This window comes from Drosophila montana, unplaced genomic scaffold (genome assembly GCF_035044405.1).
Source record: "Drosophila montana isolate Dmon_TW-CO22-7 unplaced genomic scaffold, ASM3504440v1 contig_3733_1, whole genome shotgun sequence".
NCBI classification, from domain to species: domain Eukaryota; kingdom Metazoa; phylum Arthropoda; class Insecta; order Diptera; family Drosophilidae; genus Drosophila; species Drosophila montana.
This window is the reverse complement of record NW_026998620.1, coordinates 4,508,440-4,526,379: the sequence shown is the minus strand read 5'-3', so window position 1 is coordinate 4,526,379 and position 17,940 is coordinate 4,508,440. Positions and strand designations below refer to the sequence as shown.

Sequence of the window (17,940 nt, the reverse complement as noted above, 5' to 3'; positions counted from 1 at the left end):
GATATAAGATTATGCGCATAGCTGTAACTTATCTAGTATAGGTAATATAACAGAAAAACATAAAATTGTTCATTAAAAAAACTCTGTACTCGAAGTTGAACTCCGAGGTAATAAAGTAGTTATAACAGCAAAGCAACTCAGACTATAACAAATAGACGGATATATGTTAAATCTTATTTATCTTTATCTTTATCTTATTTCCTTGCAGACACTTCCCTTTTGCAGATATGTGAAATTAGAGCAGCTCAAAAATGCTGAGTTTGCTGAAATATCTTTGATAACAGAATATTTTGCCATATAAGATCCTACTATTCCACCGATCTTTCCTATGGCAGCGATATGATATAGTGCAACAGAAAGATAGACGTATGCAAACTGAAAGATTAGTTCGCATAGAAACAGACAGACTGATAGACGGACACTTGGTAACTGATCAAAAATTTATATACCTTATGATGTTGGACAGACATTTCTAAAACTGATCAAACAGGTTAATATTCATATATACCCTTTAATAAGGTATGTTGATTGTATAGGGTAAATGGAAGTCGAGCATTTGTTTAATGCTTGTCTTCTCCTTGACATTTATGCAATTCAATTCTCATGCAGTCAATCAATCAGCTATTTATTCACTCGGCATGTCTGCACTTGCAGCTATTTCTGGTTAATGTCGTTCGACGACGCAGGAGAGCGTGCAAATCCATTGCATACGTCAAGGCGCAGGCGAAATAAATGCGTAATACGATGGGAGATATGTGAATATATAAATAAGTACCGTGTATTACGCGGCCTTGTCCGTGGCACGTTTTGTGCTACAAACTTTAGATATTACCTTTCCACCAGGTATAAACCCGTGGAAAATTTAAATCTACCCATTTCGAACTTCAATTCTATTTAAAAATATGTTTAAAGTGCATCGTATAAAGAAACAAATGTTTGAATCAGCGGTTGCCGACCATTTTAGTCTTGTGGTGAGAATCTAGAAGCTGAAAAATATATTTAAAACTTTTGACCAGCATTTTCCATCCGAAAAATGTATCAAATAAATTCTGAGTTTGAAACCGATAAACAAAAAAGTTCCAAGCTTTCGGTCAAATTTCCACACTGTCAGGTGGAATTTCCAAAAGCGCTGAAACACGTATTCACTAAGTTCTTATGTAGGGATTTGACAAAACCCTTAACTTCGCCCAAATATCCGAGCATGCAAAAAGTGTGAAACACATCTCAAAAGATATTTCGTAATGACCTTCGGAAATGAATTTGAACGCGAAACTTCACCCACCAAAACATTGACCCCCATTTATATCGAGGACCAATGAATCCAAAAAGTATGAAATGCCCCTCAAATTATTTCAATATGAGTTTGAATATGAGTTTGAGGCCGATCGGATAATAAACAAAAAAGTTTCACACAAACGTTTTCCGCGATTTTTCCATACTTGCGGGTGGAATGGAAAGTACAGTCAACATTTGAGCTTAGTAGCTCTTATGGTTTTGGGCTGTTCGTCGATCATCAATCAGTCAGTCAGTCAGTCAGGATAACAGTTTTATTTATAGAGATTAAAGAAGCGCTATAAGTCAAAAGCCAAACGCCAAACAATTTTAAGAATTTGCTTATCGCAAAAGTCCAGACGAAAAATATATGAAAAATGCAGCATGTTTGTGTTTCGCGCCGTGCCGGGTCGGGCTTTTTAATAAGTTGTCTGTGTTTTTAGGCGCATGTTTGTTGTTCGTGCCGGGCCGCGCCCATCTCTAGACTTGATGGATTCAGACCAGAGCCGAAGGCCCCATCAACAGCACCAGGGTAGGGTCGGGTAGGTGAGTAGGGTCTCAAGGGTAGAAAATAATAATACAATTCTTAAACCGATTCTGTTTTAAAACAAACCCCCTGCATGGCACCGTTTGGCCTTAATGTGCGCGAGTGCTCAAGGCCAGAAACAACAATTGTCAACAAATTCGATGGCAAATTCTTAGCCATGCCATAGTTTTAACTAAACATAGTACGTACATACATACTAGACGGGCATGCAGTGTTTTAGCCAAGTACAAAAGTGGGGATTGGGCAAGTGAATGCCGAAAATGCTTTCGCCTTACGGAAATAGTTGCAGGCAGTGGCCCGATTATTGCGTCACCAAATTAAAATTTCGAAAACCACATAGAGACAACAACGAAATAAAATAACAATATGCATACCTTTATACAATATATACATTTCTGAGTACATACTTAGTATGTACATAAGTACATATGTGCGTATGTATGTATGTTAGTACTAATGTAGAGCAGGCGTACGGCTGGCAGCTTGTCACAGCCCAAAGCCTTTGATAATTGCAGCCGTGCGAAATGAGCGATCATAACAAAATGTTGTGCACCAAAAAAAAACTTTGGGTTACACTTAAAAACTTAAAGAGAAACATAAATCAAGTTACGAATAAGCAGGGCTTAAATTAAAAAAAGAGGCTGAGACCTAAAAAAATTGGGAGCAGAAGTTCGTGGCATGCTAAACTAATTTTTAAAAATAAATACTCGATTTAGGAAAAAAAACAAGTATCTAAAAGAATAATACATTAAAAGTATGCTAATAATTTGTTCTAATATATTCTAGAAATAATTGTAACTATTTCGAAAATTAAAAAGTTATCAAAAAATATATCCTTGTTTCAAGTTCAAATCAAATTAAAGCAAGTTATGCATGAGAATTAATATTCTTAATTATTTTATCTTGTAAGAAACACAAGTTTTAAGACATTTTTTTTAATAGCTTGTGAAATTTTAAATTTTTTAAGAATTTATTATTTTAAGTTTATATAAATTATGCATGAGAATTAATATTTTAAATTAGTTTTTCTTGTAAGAAACACAAGTTTTAAGACATTTTTTTAATATAGTTAAGCATGTTTTAAATTTATCGTGCCTTGTGAAATTGTCTACTTTTCAAGAATTTATTATTTTAAGTTTTTTTTATATGCAACACATGCAGGATATGAAGCTCCTTTTTTTGCATCTATAACATATAATATTATATGATATATTTGAAGTAATTTGCTCAAACTATATAATTCCTACACATTTTGTTGCCAAGTGAATTGTTTTCAATTTAATTAAGTACAAATGCAAAAGTCCGTAATCTACAAACTTTTCGAGTCATTTGCGTTTAGATAACTGAAAATGATATTTGTTCACTTAGCATGATAAAATAAAATAATTTAAATTGGAAGCACGCCTTAGAGAGAGAGAGAGAGAGAGAGGGGGCGCCCTTGACTGTGGCCATGTCAAACGGGCAAAACAATTATTTAAATAAGTAGGTGGTCGAATTGGGGACACCTGCTGGGGGTTACACGTTATATGCATGACAACTGTACATATGTATGTAGGGTATGTAGGGTATGTAGGGTATGTACAAATTGTGTACTAGATATACATATATTGTGGTTAGTTATGTCTGGTTATGTGACTCACCCGACTGAACTTGGCACGGGATGAGCTCTTGTCCTTCATTTCGAACTCGCTGTCGCTGTCCACCGGATGATGCTGATGCGGATGATGACCCACTATTGCGATATCGGCAATGCCCGATCTTTGCAGCTTGTTGCGATACTTGCGCATATCATGCTTGGCCGGATTATAGTCACGCTTCTGATCGTAGCCCGTGATGGCCAGCTCATTGGATTCGTCGTTGAATTCGCCCGAACTGAATTCGGCTTCCTCGTCCTCGTCCGAGTATTCAGCAACGCGATCTGTTTGGATACATAAGCAAATATACGCACAGATATAGTAGATCTTCGCAATGATGCTTCACTTTCAGCTGTCACGTATGTATGTACATATGTACACATATCTTACGCACATATATGTCTCTATGTATGCGCGTGGGGTCGTCTCACTATTTGGCAATTGTATTTAACCGTTTGTCAGACGTGACGTCGCGGCCGGCAGCTTCTTTTTGCGTTGTTGTTTTGGACCCCGCTTTTGGAGTCTGCTTTATAATTTTGTATATTCTACTTGAACGCGTACTGCGTACTTCAACGGAAAGAGCAGAAAAGTAAAAAGGGAAAAAAAAACACGCGCGCGGGCTGCTTTTGTTTTGACACTGCTGACTACGTAAATAAATTAATCACAAGATATCAGCGTTGAGTTATCGGCCCATCTCTTTTGCTTCGATTCAACAGTCCGTTTTGTTCACTGTGCGCTTTGCTGCACGCTCGCCAGCCAAATGAATGCGCTGTGCTGACTCTTCGCACGTTTTGTTTCAACGCCGGCAGCGCTAGCGGCAGCACTAGCAGCAGCAGCAGCAGCAGCAGCAGCGGCAGCAGCAGCAGCACCGTTGACTGAAAAGAGCGCGCCACTTTCTCACCTAAGCGCTGAGCAACACGTACAATGAGCGGCAATGAGCGATGGTCGATTAGCTGACCGCGCAACGGGGGAAATTTTTTAAAATCATTGCGTGAAATTGTCGAGCAATGCCGGGCAAAAGCCTAAGTACACACGAGGGCCTATCAAAATTTTATGGGGTCATTTTTATATCACAATTCCTATGCATGTTTGTATATAATATAAATACATTATGTGAAGATATTTAACATCAATTTCATATGTAAATACCCTGCTGTTTACACATTTTAGAGATTATAATCAATAATATTAAAACGTTATTTGTAAATGTAATGGATATCTATTTACAAAAGACGTACGATATAGATTATTGCTTTATCTGTATGCTTCAATACTGTCAGTGGTATGTACATATGTTTAATTTATATAGGTATATAAGAAATATGATTTATTGCTTATTAAACGTTAATTTAAATCTTCCAATCTCCTTTCGGTTACATGCCTTTTAATTTGCGAGCTGTACTAGTTATGTACCCAACACTACTGAATTCCATATTTATTTTTCAATGATATAAAATAGAATTTTGGATTTTAACTATATTAAATTTCATACTTGTTTTAATATTTGTTGAACATCAAATGTGATGCATGAAAAAATATTAATTTGAATTTTAACATAAAAAATTTAGTTTTCATAATTTTTGCTATGATTTCATCATCAGTTTTCCCAATACTGTAATAACTGCCCTCGAACATGTGAGTGCGTATGTGTATTTCATGTATACGTGCAGGAAAGCTTATTGGCCGTGCGGGGGGCATGGCAAACGGTTATTAAAGTTATTTTTACGCATCGATTCAGTTAATTGACGAAATAGTCATCGATGACCAAACATAACATACATATATACATACATATATGGATACGTATCTATATGTATCTAATATGTACCGCTGTTTTATGAACTTAAAAGCACTTGACTTAACGCGCTGCACTCTCTTTAGCCCGCTATCTCTTTCTGTCTCTCTCTCTCTGTCGCTGATGTGGGGGCTTTTTAAGCTTGGGCTTGAGTGTGTGGGATTAAGTGCACGAAAGAAAAAGTCTGATTACATTTCTGCTGTTGTCATCGTCGCGTCGCGTCGCGTCGTCAGCCTATTGCTTGTTCTTGTCTGCATGTAGGTAATTCGTTGATCGGTTCGTTTGTTTGGTCTGTTTGTTCGTCTCTCGATTTGTTTTCTGTTTAATTATTAACTTGCATGTCTTGCTGCCGTTATCATTCGTACACTATTCGATTCGAGCCTTTGCCGGCCGGCAACGGCAGCAGCCAGCCCATCGCGTGCCCAAGCAACAAGCGTGTAAAGCGAAAACGGACAAAACTTTGAGGCCCTAAATATCGTAGCGTATACGAGTGTGAGTGCGAGTGTGCGTGTGTGTGTGTGTGTGTTTTTGTTTTTGTTTGCGCGCGGATAAGTGTTACTTTTAACAGCATTAAATAAACAGTTAACTGATTAGAAAAGCAGGTGATTAGAAAACAAGCATCTCGCGCAAATGCAGGCCTCGACCAGGAACGTCGACTGTTATACTCCTTGCCCGATGATGAGACTTGGGTATGATTCTTATCTCCAGCAAGTGGCGTGTCGGCGATCAGACAACAACAATCGACACGGGTGCCGTGTGAAGTGGAGCAGCAGCTGCGATTTGGGTCTGCATCTCTAGACAGCGGCAGCAACAACAACAACAACACATTAATGCAATTTTATTATTTAGTTAATATCTGCAATGGCCTTTGTCATTATATTGTAATGACAAGATAATGCCCCTTTATATCTCGCTCGACTCATCTTTTGCGCTCTTTCAACTAAATATATGTATATTTATCCAAAACAATACCTTTAACAAGTCTTCGGTAAGCCGAAGCTTACATACCCTGTAAATATTAGAATCCTTCTTTACCCAAGCTTTATTAACATGCCTTGACTTTTCCAACTGTTTCATCTTTCAGGCGAAATACTTTCGCCAAACGAACTACTTCCTGCCGGATGAAGATACCAAAGCAACAACAAGGCGATATCAAAAGCGATATTAATTATCTACAAAAGTATTCGTATATGCGAGGTGAATGTGTGTGTGTGTTTATTCAAGAACTAATGCGCTACACTGCACGCCAATTCCCATCTGCATAGGGGTCTACATTATGCATATTAATAAAATTTCCATGAAAACGTAAAAATTCCACCTCAACTTGCTTATTGTAGGTGCGCAAAATTCCGCGAACTGCGGTTCATATGAATGCAAACAAACTGAAAATGGCAAAGACAAAGTGTTTCTCCGGGGTGGCAAGGGGGGGCCATCTATCATTAGCGGCCAAAATGGAGAAGACGAGTCATGGGAAAAATTCCCCCCACCAGGAAGACACCCCCTCCCGCACCAGATGCCACACTTATGGACGCCCACGCGCTCAACGCGGCGTATACGTAATGTAAAGCGTATTGAAACGCGACGAACGACATTGATTTAATGCTTATACATATATATAAATATATAGATAGATATAGCTGAGGCTGGACGTTCCATGGCTGCGGCGGTGGCTGGCAACCAAGAGATAAACAGCACCGAAAAAACAAGCCAGAGCGAAGGCGTCAGGAGTATGCGACTAGCAGATACCCCGCATTAAATGTCGATATGCCCAACTTCATTTATATCATTCAAAAATATATACAAAAAAAAAAAACCCCACATCGCAATGTGTAATTCATACTTGAATAACTTAGGTATTTACAGTCCGATCCCTATGAAATTTATATTTCCAAACAACTAAATGTTAACATTTTTTATTACAATTTTGGGAGCAGCGATGGTTGAAATATCCTTAAACCTTATACACCCTATGAGAAACTACCCAATAAGTTCTTAAAAGCTTTGAGAACTTATGGACATAATGGAAATGGAAGACGATATCGAAGAAGGAATAACAAGTTTGATCTATGAATGTTATACGAGTATTTCAGATACAAATTTCCTGTCATTTTCTAGCTTTCGAGTTCGCCTCAGCTGATCATGAATATATATACTTCATGAGGTCGCAGATGCCTTGCACAAAGGCATAACATGCTTTTTTTTAATCAAGTTTTACAGGGTATTAAAAAAAAGTGGCACACAACAAAAAGTACTACATTACTTTGACCTTGGCCAAAGCTGAAGCGGCAGCAGCAGCAGCCGCAACAGCAGCGGAGGTTGCCATTAGATGACAGCCGACACAACGAGTGGCATGTCAGGGGGCAGGGGGGGGGGGGGGGAATGGGGCAGGGGGGACAGCGGGTAGGGGGTTACGGCTGTGAACAATGATGCGCCCTAGCAACGCTCGACATAATTTACGCATTTTGCCATTAAACACTCAACGATAAATCTGTATGTATATGTATCTCACAGGCTGGGCCCAATCCCAGTCCGAAAAGGGGGAGGGGGGGGGGGGGGGGGCATCATCCGGCCACCTGACTGTCATATTCGTGCTCAGCCTCTTCTCTGCTCTCGTTTGCACATTTGCCTTGTATTTCTGCTTATCTCTGGCGCACAAGGACAAATGACTTAATTCCTGTCAGCAGCAGCTACAAATGACAATGCTCTGACTCAAGGATGCTTTCCATCTTTCTTGGCAACGGTTACACAATTATTTATACCTTCTGAATAGGCACAACAGAGTGCTCCTGCGTTTAATTATTAGCTCGTTCAATACAATGCTTTCCTGATAACACATTTTATTTTTAGCACACAAGTTGAAATTTTTGTTGGTTTCATTTCTGAATACTATAAATATTTTATTGCTTCTTTTTTTTGCTGACACATTCGAATTTTTGGCATCCCATCCAAAAATCGATTAAAGCATTTCAATGCATATTTGTTATAATGAACACTTTGCTATGTGGGAATATAAAATTTAAATCGAAGTACTGTACTTTTCAATATCTCAGTTTTTAGCTCTATATATATAAAACGTGATCAACGAGCAGCCCAATATTAAGTTTCTTAGTTAAGATTTTTACCGAGACGGGTTTTTGGTAAACTCCCCCAAAAGTGTGAAAAACTTAGAAAAAACGATTGTATGAAACTTTATTGTTTAACATTCGATTAGCCTCAAACTCATTTTCAAAGATCTTCGTGAACTTCTTTACACTTTTCATCCCTTGTGGCTGGAAAAGTTGACAGGGCGAAGTTTCAGGTGAAAGCTTATTTGCAAAGATCTTGAAAAACGGTTATGCTTCATCTCCCGTCAGCCCTAACACTAAGGTGAATGCTTTGATGATTAGAATCGGTGTTTATTATCCGATCCTTATGAAGTTAGTGAAGGTAAGCTAACTAAAGTAAAAATCCCATTCAGTCAGTTTAGATATACGACCTTTCTATTTCGATTCAGCTAAATAAAGATTTACATATTTTATACACAGTCTGGAAAATGTGTTCTTAGATCAGTCCGATCCTTATGAATTTGTTAGGGCTTCAATATGGCAACCAAATATGTGCAAATACCAAAGCGCAAGGTTCTATCTTTCCATTTTGGTAAGAGCTAAAGGAGGGGCATCAAAAAACATATTCTATTAGTGTATAATATGCGAACCCAATGAAAGGGGCTTAATTTCCAGAAATCTGGAAATTTTTCCATATAAAAACTTCACCCGGAGCGAAGAATTTCAATTTACGATGTTCACAAAAAGGTTTTAAGGAATTAATAAATTGATTTGCTTTAGAAATCTGACAGGTTTCAGGGTTTCGTCTTCCAGCCAACAGGCACAAAAGCCCATTGAATATAACGAAAAATGCATGGAATTGAATATAATGAAAAAATCGTTGTCTACAAAGGGATGATTTTCTCTACTGTCGGACTCTTGGTTCTAGGTGTGGCTTTTAACAAGCTGCCCATGCAATTGCCTTCGACTGCTCTTGGCCCAATTGACGACAGCCGCACTTTGTAGGCCGCACAAAAAAAGGTCGAAAAATCAATAGACAAAATGAGGTGGAGGTACAAAAGGTTTCTTTCTCCCGTGCAACTGAAATAAATTTTTGCAAATTAGAAAGCGGGCCCTAAAAGTAATTCAACAGCTGTCGCTGAAAACAACTCGACTGACCCCAAGCGCTGGCAGGGTAGTCCCAATTGGCAATAATTTTTGGGCCAGCTGCCAAGTGGCTAGCGATAAGTTTTGACCCTCAACCCTCGGCGAGGGTCGAACACCATGTACAAATGCGGTTGCAAGGACGTTGCTGCAACACGTCCCCAAAGTGCGCCCCCCTTGGATACCTTGGCCATTTTTCGTGCCCCGCAAAATACTCGGTCTGTGGCTGCAACAGGAACTCAACAGTTTGGCCGCATGTTGCAAGTTGCTGCTGTGAGACGCCGCAGGGTCTAAATGAGAAATTTTCCTTGCTATTTTCATAATTGGATTTTCTCGAAATTCTTCTTCTGTTTTGCGCTTGAATGCTTGCGGCTTGCGAATGCGATTGGGATGTTTGCTTTGAGCACGAAAATAGAACATTTTTGGTATCTGCCGCAGATGAAATACACTTGCTGAAGTGTGGCAAACATCTAGAAATATCTATAGGTCATTTTTAGTCCTTCTAAAAGCTAGAAAAGGGTGGAATTTTTACTGAAATTACCATACGTGATTCCACCAGCAAAAGTCGCAATAATTCGATCGGTTCTAAACTTATTTTCAAAGAACTTTTGTGAAATATGCGGAACGTGAAATATGCAAACATTCTACGGACAACGCCGGACAATACACGTTAGTATGATATTGAAAAATGCAGTCGAATTTTGTTAAGTATTTATTCAAAATTGTCTTTGATAAGTTAAGGCAAGATATCTCGAAAATATGTTTTGAATAAATTCTAAAAATTCTCGAAACATTAATTGTATACCGAAATTTTGGTAATATCCTTTTTTTGCCTAATGTTTAAACGATCTTGACTGAGTTTTGCGCTTATCTTATAGATATAAAACTCTTTAATAATGACTTTGGTCAACTTATCTTTTTATGTGCAAAAATATTGAAGTTGTAAAGTAAGCTGGTTTTAAAAGTTTCAGACTAATTGACATAGAAAGGGACAATCACGCGTCTGATTAATTATACTACAATTAATTATATGTACCACAAAAATATTTAGAATTTCAGGTCGGAGATGTTACCGTCGCACAGCTCGCGACAAAATTATATTACCGTCCGCAAGTGTATGGAAAGTATTTTTAATTAAACACACACACTCATAACAAAAATTCTGGGACACGTCTGCTGTTGCCATGCGATGGAGATGGCTGCTGCTGCTGTAACCCAGATAAACACATGGCGAAATCTTGGGAAGATCGCGATTACAAAAGGAGCAAATGTTAAGTAGAATAAATAAATATATATATATATTTGAAATATGCGGCGAGTAAGGCTGACGTCATGAATCTCTCACGTCGCGCGCGGGGAATTGTTTCACAAGCAATTACCATAAACATAAACTCAAATTGGGATCATCTTCGATAGCTATAGATATATATATAGAATAACAACAGTAACATGCTTCAGCGAGACAGAGAGAGAGAGATAGAGTGAGGCCTGGCTGATATGGAGATGCTTCCCCTTCGTCGCCCCCGCTGCTCCTATTCTCAACTCTTGAGAATTGTTGATCATGTGTGCTTTATGGATTTGGCAATAAGTTGCTTGGCTGCGTAGATGGACTGCATGGAGTGGACCACTGGGATAATTGTAGGAATAGGTGATGGTGACTCACCTGCCAGCAGCACGCTGTTGTTATTCTTATTGTCATGGTCAACTGGAATGGAGGAGACGCGCTCGGCGCGCAGGCAGGCAACCACAGTGCCGGGTCTGCCGTTCTTGCCGGTTGCACTTAGCTCAATGATCATGTCCATCGATTTCTGCAGCACCGCATCCATGCGTATTATGCCCTCGGCCAGCGTCTTGTAGCCCAGAATGGTGCGCGATTTGTATTTCTTGCGGCGCTGCAGCAAAATCACCAGTCTGCAAGCGGGGAGGGGTAGGAGAAACATGAAGTGCGATTGGGTCAGTTGGTAACTGAGTTAACCTACCTATTGCCGTCTCTCTTGATGAAGTGCGGATACTGCAGACTGAAGTGCAAGTCCAGCTCCGTCTCTGTCAGTGGAACAACCCCGGTACCGATGCCCGCATTGCCCACATTGCCCGGCGTGCCAATCAGGCCGGAGCCGCCAATCACATTGCCCAGCGGCGAGTTGCCCTGCATGGCGCTCTCCCGGCTGGATGCCATCGATGTCAGAGCGGTGCCATTGATGGGTATCTCGTGGCTGCGGAGCGTTCGCTTTGAGCTTTGCATTTTGACCGCCAGCGAAAGCGAAGTCGTGTCCCCGGGCAGCGGGGTCAGGATGGAGAGACGCGTTATTGTCAAAGAGCAGAGTCTGTAAATATAAAACAACAAATCTTGTTTATTAAATTATTAAAGAAAAGAAATTCATTTTTAAGTTAATTAAATTCGAATTTAGATTTATTAAATATGAATTTTAGTTTATTATACCCTGAACCCATTGAAAATGGGTAAAAAGGGTATTATGTATTTGTAAGCCATAAAGTCTATATATTCTTGATCAGCATCAACAGCCGAGTCGATCTAGCCATGTCCGTCCGTCCGTATGTATGAACGCAAAGATCTCAGAACCTATAAGATCTAGAGAAATTTGAAATTTTGGCTGTAGGTCCTCCTAGTGCCCGCGCAGATCGAGTTTGTTTCCGATATTCGATAACTTGCCCCGTTTCCAAGTAATCGATAAAAATCGATATCGAAATCGTGTTTTTTGAGCAATTTTGGTAAATAATAAGAGCTAGAGTCACCAAACTTGACATGTAGCTCCTAGAATAGTATATATATATATCAAGTACCTTTCATTTTATACCTATCGCCTGTCGGAAGAAGAGGGTTCAGGGTATCCCCTAGTCGGGAACTCCCGACTAGAACCTCTTGTTTTTTTACGAAAAACTTTTAACAAGTTGTATATTACTTTTATTTAAAATTTTAAAAGCTTGGGAAAAGGTAATTTCGTCTGTTTTGTTTATTATTTTCAGATTTCGGTTTGAAGTAAAATATATGATTTTATTATTAACATTTAGCTTTATGTTTATTAAAATGCCGCAATGAAATCGGACTAAAAAACGCAGCTAAAAGCAATTAAACCGGAATAAACTGAGAAGCATATTATGAATTTTGTCTAAGCTCTATTTAATAAGATATTCAGCTTATCTTTTGAATCTATTATATTATACTATTTTGAATCATATAATATTATATTAATTGATGTATTTTAACCAGAAATTGTGGCACAACAAGACCAAACTCTAAACAATAATATGGCATAAAGTTGGTTACATCAAATAGAAAACTTCAGCTGAATTCCAAGGAATTCATATTTGTTTAGGCTGTAATGTATTTGTATTGAGTTCTGTAATTAAATGTATTTAGGCCTGCAAATGACTTCGCATTCCATTTAATGCGTAACTTGAGCTTTTCCAATTTCCCAGCAAAATATTTGTGCTAAGTACAATCTCATTAGCGGGAAATGCGGGAGACTTTTCACAAATTGTTTTCTAGCTTTGCGCAAGTTAAATATTTTTCTTGACATAGAAATGGATATTTAACTAAGCGTGAAATGAATGTAATGTAAATGTAGATCAATGTAATTAAACAACAATTGAGCGCACATTAAATCTACTTTGGAATTTGACTTATATTTATATTTTTTAATCCGACTCAAATTACTTTGTAGGTCCCCCTTTAATAAACAATAAATGAAGTGTCAAACTGGAAAACAGCTGTTCGCGAAAATTCGAGGAAAATTAATTACAAAGTGAAATTCAACGAAGTTGCAATAGCAACATTTTTACAGCGTATAAGAAAAATAAAAAAAAAATGTAATTAATTTTATGCCAAGATTTTCATTTGCATCGAAATTAAAAAACTTAAATCTATAAAAACAAAGGCTGGAGCGTGCTCGACTTGAGGATACTCTGCAAACAGGTTTTGTGTACCCAAAAAAATATAATGTATATACTTATATAATAATATAAATATCTAGAAAATTCTAGAAAAAAGTTCTCCAATGTTTGTTATTTTAACAATAAAAATTCGAATACATTTCTTAAGCCCTGCTTATGGCTACAGGGTATACAAAAGAAGGGAAATGTATGTATGAAGTCATAAAAATATGGCGAGAGCAAATGAAATTGCTTAAGCTAAAAAAGAAAAGCAAAAAAATTAACTGAATAACAATTGAGCCAAAGAGAAGAGCAGGAAGCTGTTTTTTGAGGATGTTAGCGAAGATGAGGCTGGTCAGCATTTTTGTGGCTGACTTTGTGGCTATCACTCGTATATATAAAAATAAATTATTTCCTGATTAATTATGCCGCGCAATGCAGCACAAAGAAAGTGAGATAGTCCGATATACAAAGAGCTTAAAGATTGCGCACTTTGTGTGCTTTTGTTGTGTTTTTTGTTGCAAACGAGAGAGAGTTCACATTGGGGCACTCGTCATATGGGTCAGGCAATCGTCATAATACACATTTCCGGCTGGAAATGCAAATGGAGAGCGCGGACGGAGCTCGGTTCAGATAGAAAGATGAATTGCTGCTGTCCAGTTTTTGTTGCGCGCTTTTGAATTCTATGGTAATTGAATTCGTTCAAAGCGCCTTAATGAAAGCGCGTGGCCCGGAATGCCGTTTGGGGCCAAGTTCGGAGTCGTCACACAATAAACTAATTAATTAATAATTCAAACAGTCACCTCGCTGCTCACTATATATTCAAATTCCATCTAGACGCGTCAGATGGACATAGATACATAGCCATATGGCTAGTCGGTCAGTTCCAGCCGTATAGGGTGCGCCTTTCAAGGGTGAATGCGATTCGCGCATATCTAACCATTTTTCACACTACCATAAAGAGCGGCACGTGTTCATCAACATCAAGTTTATTTATAGATAAATGAGCTACACATCAACCTATATATTTAAGCTAATATTTATTATCTGGCTTTTTCGGTTCTAAATGATTTTTTAAGACTTGAGCGGACGTTTCTATATGAAGGTTATATCGATTTCAAAATAAACTATGAAGCTGCGCGCAGATAAATTTAACTCTTGGCTTAATAAGCGATTTCTTAATTACGGGGTGGTACAATTTTCATTAAAGTTTATCTGGAAATTGTATTTTAATACTTTCAGATAAAAGCTAGATTTTTTCACTCTTATTCCACTCAGAGTAGCATTACTATACACTTCTAGAGAGTATCATAATTTTGTCATGAAATGTGTAACGCCTGAAGGAGACATCATCGACCCCATAAAGTATATGTATATATTCTAGATCAGCATCAACAGCCAAGTTGATATAGCCATGTCCGTCTGTCTGTCTGTCTGTTTCCATGCGAACTAGTCTGTCAGTTTTAAGGCTATCGTCTTGAAGGCAGTACATATTTTGGAACCGGCCTTTCGGACTATAGAAACGATCGGTCCAAAAGTAGGTTCTTGAAGTGAAAACTATTTAGTTTATGAAGATATCTTGACCAACCTCAGCAATTATTTCCACTATGCTCCTCATATAAAAGCGAAATTCTATCAACATCTGACTACTATATCATATAGCTACCATAGGAACGATAAGTCGAAAATTAAGTTGTATGAAAAAAATTTTTGTTATTTAAGATATCTTGACTTGGCATTTATAAGTTTCACTTTGTTTGCTAAATATTTGCTAAATTCGATCAACATCGGACCACTATATCATATAGCTACAATCGGTTGAAAAGTAGGTTCTAGTATGGAAAACTTTTTGTTATTCAAGATATCCTGAAAAAACTCGGTATTTATTAGTTTCGCTATGCACGCTACATATATCAAAAATATTATCAACTATATAATATAGCTGCCATACGAACAATCGGTCGAAAAGAAAGTTCTTATATGGCAAAATATTCTGTTTTCCAAATAAATTTGCATCAAACTTCCCATTTACGACCTTCAATATTCCCACATATCTGCAAAAGGGAAATGTCTACAAGGGTATTAAATCTTCGGCGTGCCAAATATATGCCTTCTTTCTCGTTATAGGTATTGTTGGTTTTAGTCTTACTTTCAGAGTACAATACAGCTTCTCAGCTCGGTTAGAGATATTTATGGGTCCCTATCAATCAGTCAACACAAAGGTTTTGTGTATATAAACATGAAATAAATATTATTTATTGTATTGTGAGACAACTGTATGTGGTTAAAAACTTATTCGACTGATTGACCCAGAACGCGCTTAACAAGTAGAAATTTAACCTACGCAGTTCGCATGCAAAAACTCAGAAAGTTATTAAGCGAATGGAAAAGGATTACGAAACATTCTCAAAGTTAATCAAAAATGCAATTCTTAATAAATGCATATAAATTTTGAATCAGTTCAACTGAACTTCAAAATTAATTATTAATGAGAATTTTAATTAATTTCGTTTCTTGGTAAAGATTTTAATGCTTGAATGACGCGCAGATAAAGTTCAAATGAAATGCTGTCAGAAGGACAAAGTCTTTCCAAATGAATAGTTTAAATGCGATTTTAAACTGAAACGAATAGCGAGTACTCGTTTTGAGTATGTATGAATAATTCCTATAATTTCCCAGCTATATACAGAAATGTGTACATACTACATCGCAAAGATTGATCAATATTCCCAAAGCGCGAGTTTTTTTTACTTCCCCTTAGTTAACTTATCGACAATTATTGTAAACTGTAGATAGATATATTGTAGTTTTCATTTCGATGCATAATTGTTCAATTTGCTAAACTGCAAAAGTTCATGATGTAGAGACTAATTTTTTTTTTTGGCATGCACTTGACGGCATTTTGGTTTGCATGTTGGCCTATAAAAAACAACTTTTCGTTTGTTGAATTCTCTTTTGGTTGCGTTTATTTTTGGAAACACACACGCAAACTTGGCAAAAAAAAGGCACACGCCCCGTTTTTGTATCCCATACCCATTAAAATGGTTAAAGCAAGTTATAAATGTTTATGGCAAATAAATGTAATATGAGAAGGAAGGCAAAGTATATATAAGTTTCTTTTCGATAACAATTTTCGCTCAATCGATAAATATTGATCTTAAACATATATTTTTTGAGCATATCTCTGGAACTTAAAATTTAGAGAAAAAAAACTTATGAACTTTATCGTATAGTGTAACGTATAGTGTAACATATTAAGAATATTTCACTATTTACTAACTTTTTCGCACCCAAAAAACTTAAAATACACATTTTATGGTCTAGAGAATTAATAGAATGTCATCTTTAAGCCCCGAAGGCTGCAAAAAGATCGGACGATAAACAAAATAATTATCTACGATTATATTATTCAGCTGAAGCCGAATCTAGGGTATCCCCTAGTCGGACACAGAATATTTGTTTTTATTGTATTTTGGCTGGCTTTGTTGTTGGCAATGTGAATGACTTGGTCAATGTAAAGTGACTTTTGTCGTCTTTGTTGTTATTGATTTGCTTCGGGTTTTCTTTGGGAGAGCTTTGTGTTTTTTCTCAGCATTGTCAACGCGAATTTGTCGGTTTATTATGAATGACACACGTCGAACATTGACGGAAGGAATTTCCCGCACGATTTTTCTTCACTTTACTTTCATTTAATATTCAAATTCAGTATTGCAACATGAAAAGGTTCATTGTACCCGGAAAAGCGAGTATACGGCGTGCCAAGTAGATAACTGATAACTTGATATCAGACAAATCTGAATGCCTTGAACGATTAACCCACTAATTGACAGGCCAGGTATAGAGCGAGAAAGCTATTACAGGTAATCTAACAATCTTAATTGTGTTTCAACACCTCACCCAACCAATTACAACCAAACTAACAACTTGTGCTCAGTGCAATAGTTTATAAAACGCACGCCGAGCAATAATTACTTAATCTGCAACTATTAGGTTTAAGTATCAGCTGCTATCTTGTAAGTCCAGCAAAGGTCAAAGCGAAAAGCGAAAAGCGAACAAATTGAGACTGATTAGTGGAAGTTTTAGCAGCTTAAAATGAGTTGTGGAAACAAACAAATAAAACAGCTAAAAATGAATATGCTGCGCATAAATAAATTGAAATAGCGAGCGCGTCATTCAAACGCAATCCCCAACACCCCACCCACCCCCTCCGCCTCCCCCTTCTCCACGCCAGCAACTGCTCCACAGCTGCGCTCAAAAAAACGGTGTCAGTGGCGCGTTGCCCGCACCCGGACTCGGGGACTCAGAATCAGACCCGGACGCGACCCATCAGTCCCCCATCATGATAAGCATCCATCAGCAAATGGGAAATGCTCTGAGCGGCTCTTTAGATGAGGGTATGCTCACATTGCTACTCAAGTTGATGGCGCACTGAAAAATATTCTATTTGGTTCGATGATCAGAAAATATTTCACGATATAGCAGCAATATGTTGAAGAAGAATCACCTATTATTGAAAATACTCAATAAGTTGCTAAGAAATATGAAAATATTTGTACATAACATCTTAAAGTTTGTTGTATGTTAAGTTACGTTTGCCAATAGCTTTGTTTAACA

At 37.6% G+C, this 17,940-nt stretch overlaps 1 protein-coding gene and 1 long non-coding RNA gene across 5 annotated transcripts in view; one reads left to right on the top strand and one right to left on the bottom strand.

Annotated features, from left to right (window-relative positions):
• Nucleotides 1–17,940, bottom strand: part of KrT95D (phosphofurin acidic cluster sorting protein KrT95D) — a 46,731-nt gene that overhangs the window by 7,061 nt on the left and 21,730 nt on the right. For 2 of the 3 annotated variants that reach the window (XM_064694215.1, XM_064694216.1), the window contains exons 3-5: nt 11,415–11,759; nt 11,099–11,346; nt 3,460–3,737 (exon numbers count right to left, since the gene is read on the bottom strand). In XM_064694215.1, the coding sequence (XP_064550285.1) occupies nt 3,460–3,737; nt 11,099–11,346; nt 11,415–11,759 (871 nt within the window). Of the gene's footprint in view, nt 1–3,459; nt 3,738–3,847; nt 3,871–11,098; nt 11,347–11,414; nt 11,760–17,940 lie in introns of those variants that run through there. The other variant, XM_064694217.1, reaches the window with a different exon arrangement.
• LOC135436516 (uncharacterized) lies at nt 5,464–7,053 on the top strand. 2 transcript variants are annotated; one of them, XR_010437544.1, is made up of 3 exons: nt 5,464–6,445; nt 6,586–6,809; nt 6,876–7,053. It is a non-coding gene; the product is annotated as an uncharacterized LOC135436516 (long non-coding RNA). The 2 variants fall into 2 exon arrangements; XR_010437545.1 differs by having other exon boundaries at nt 5,805–5,850.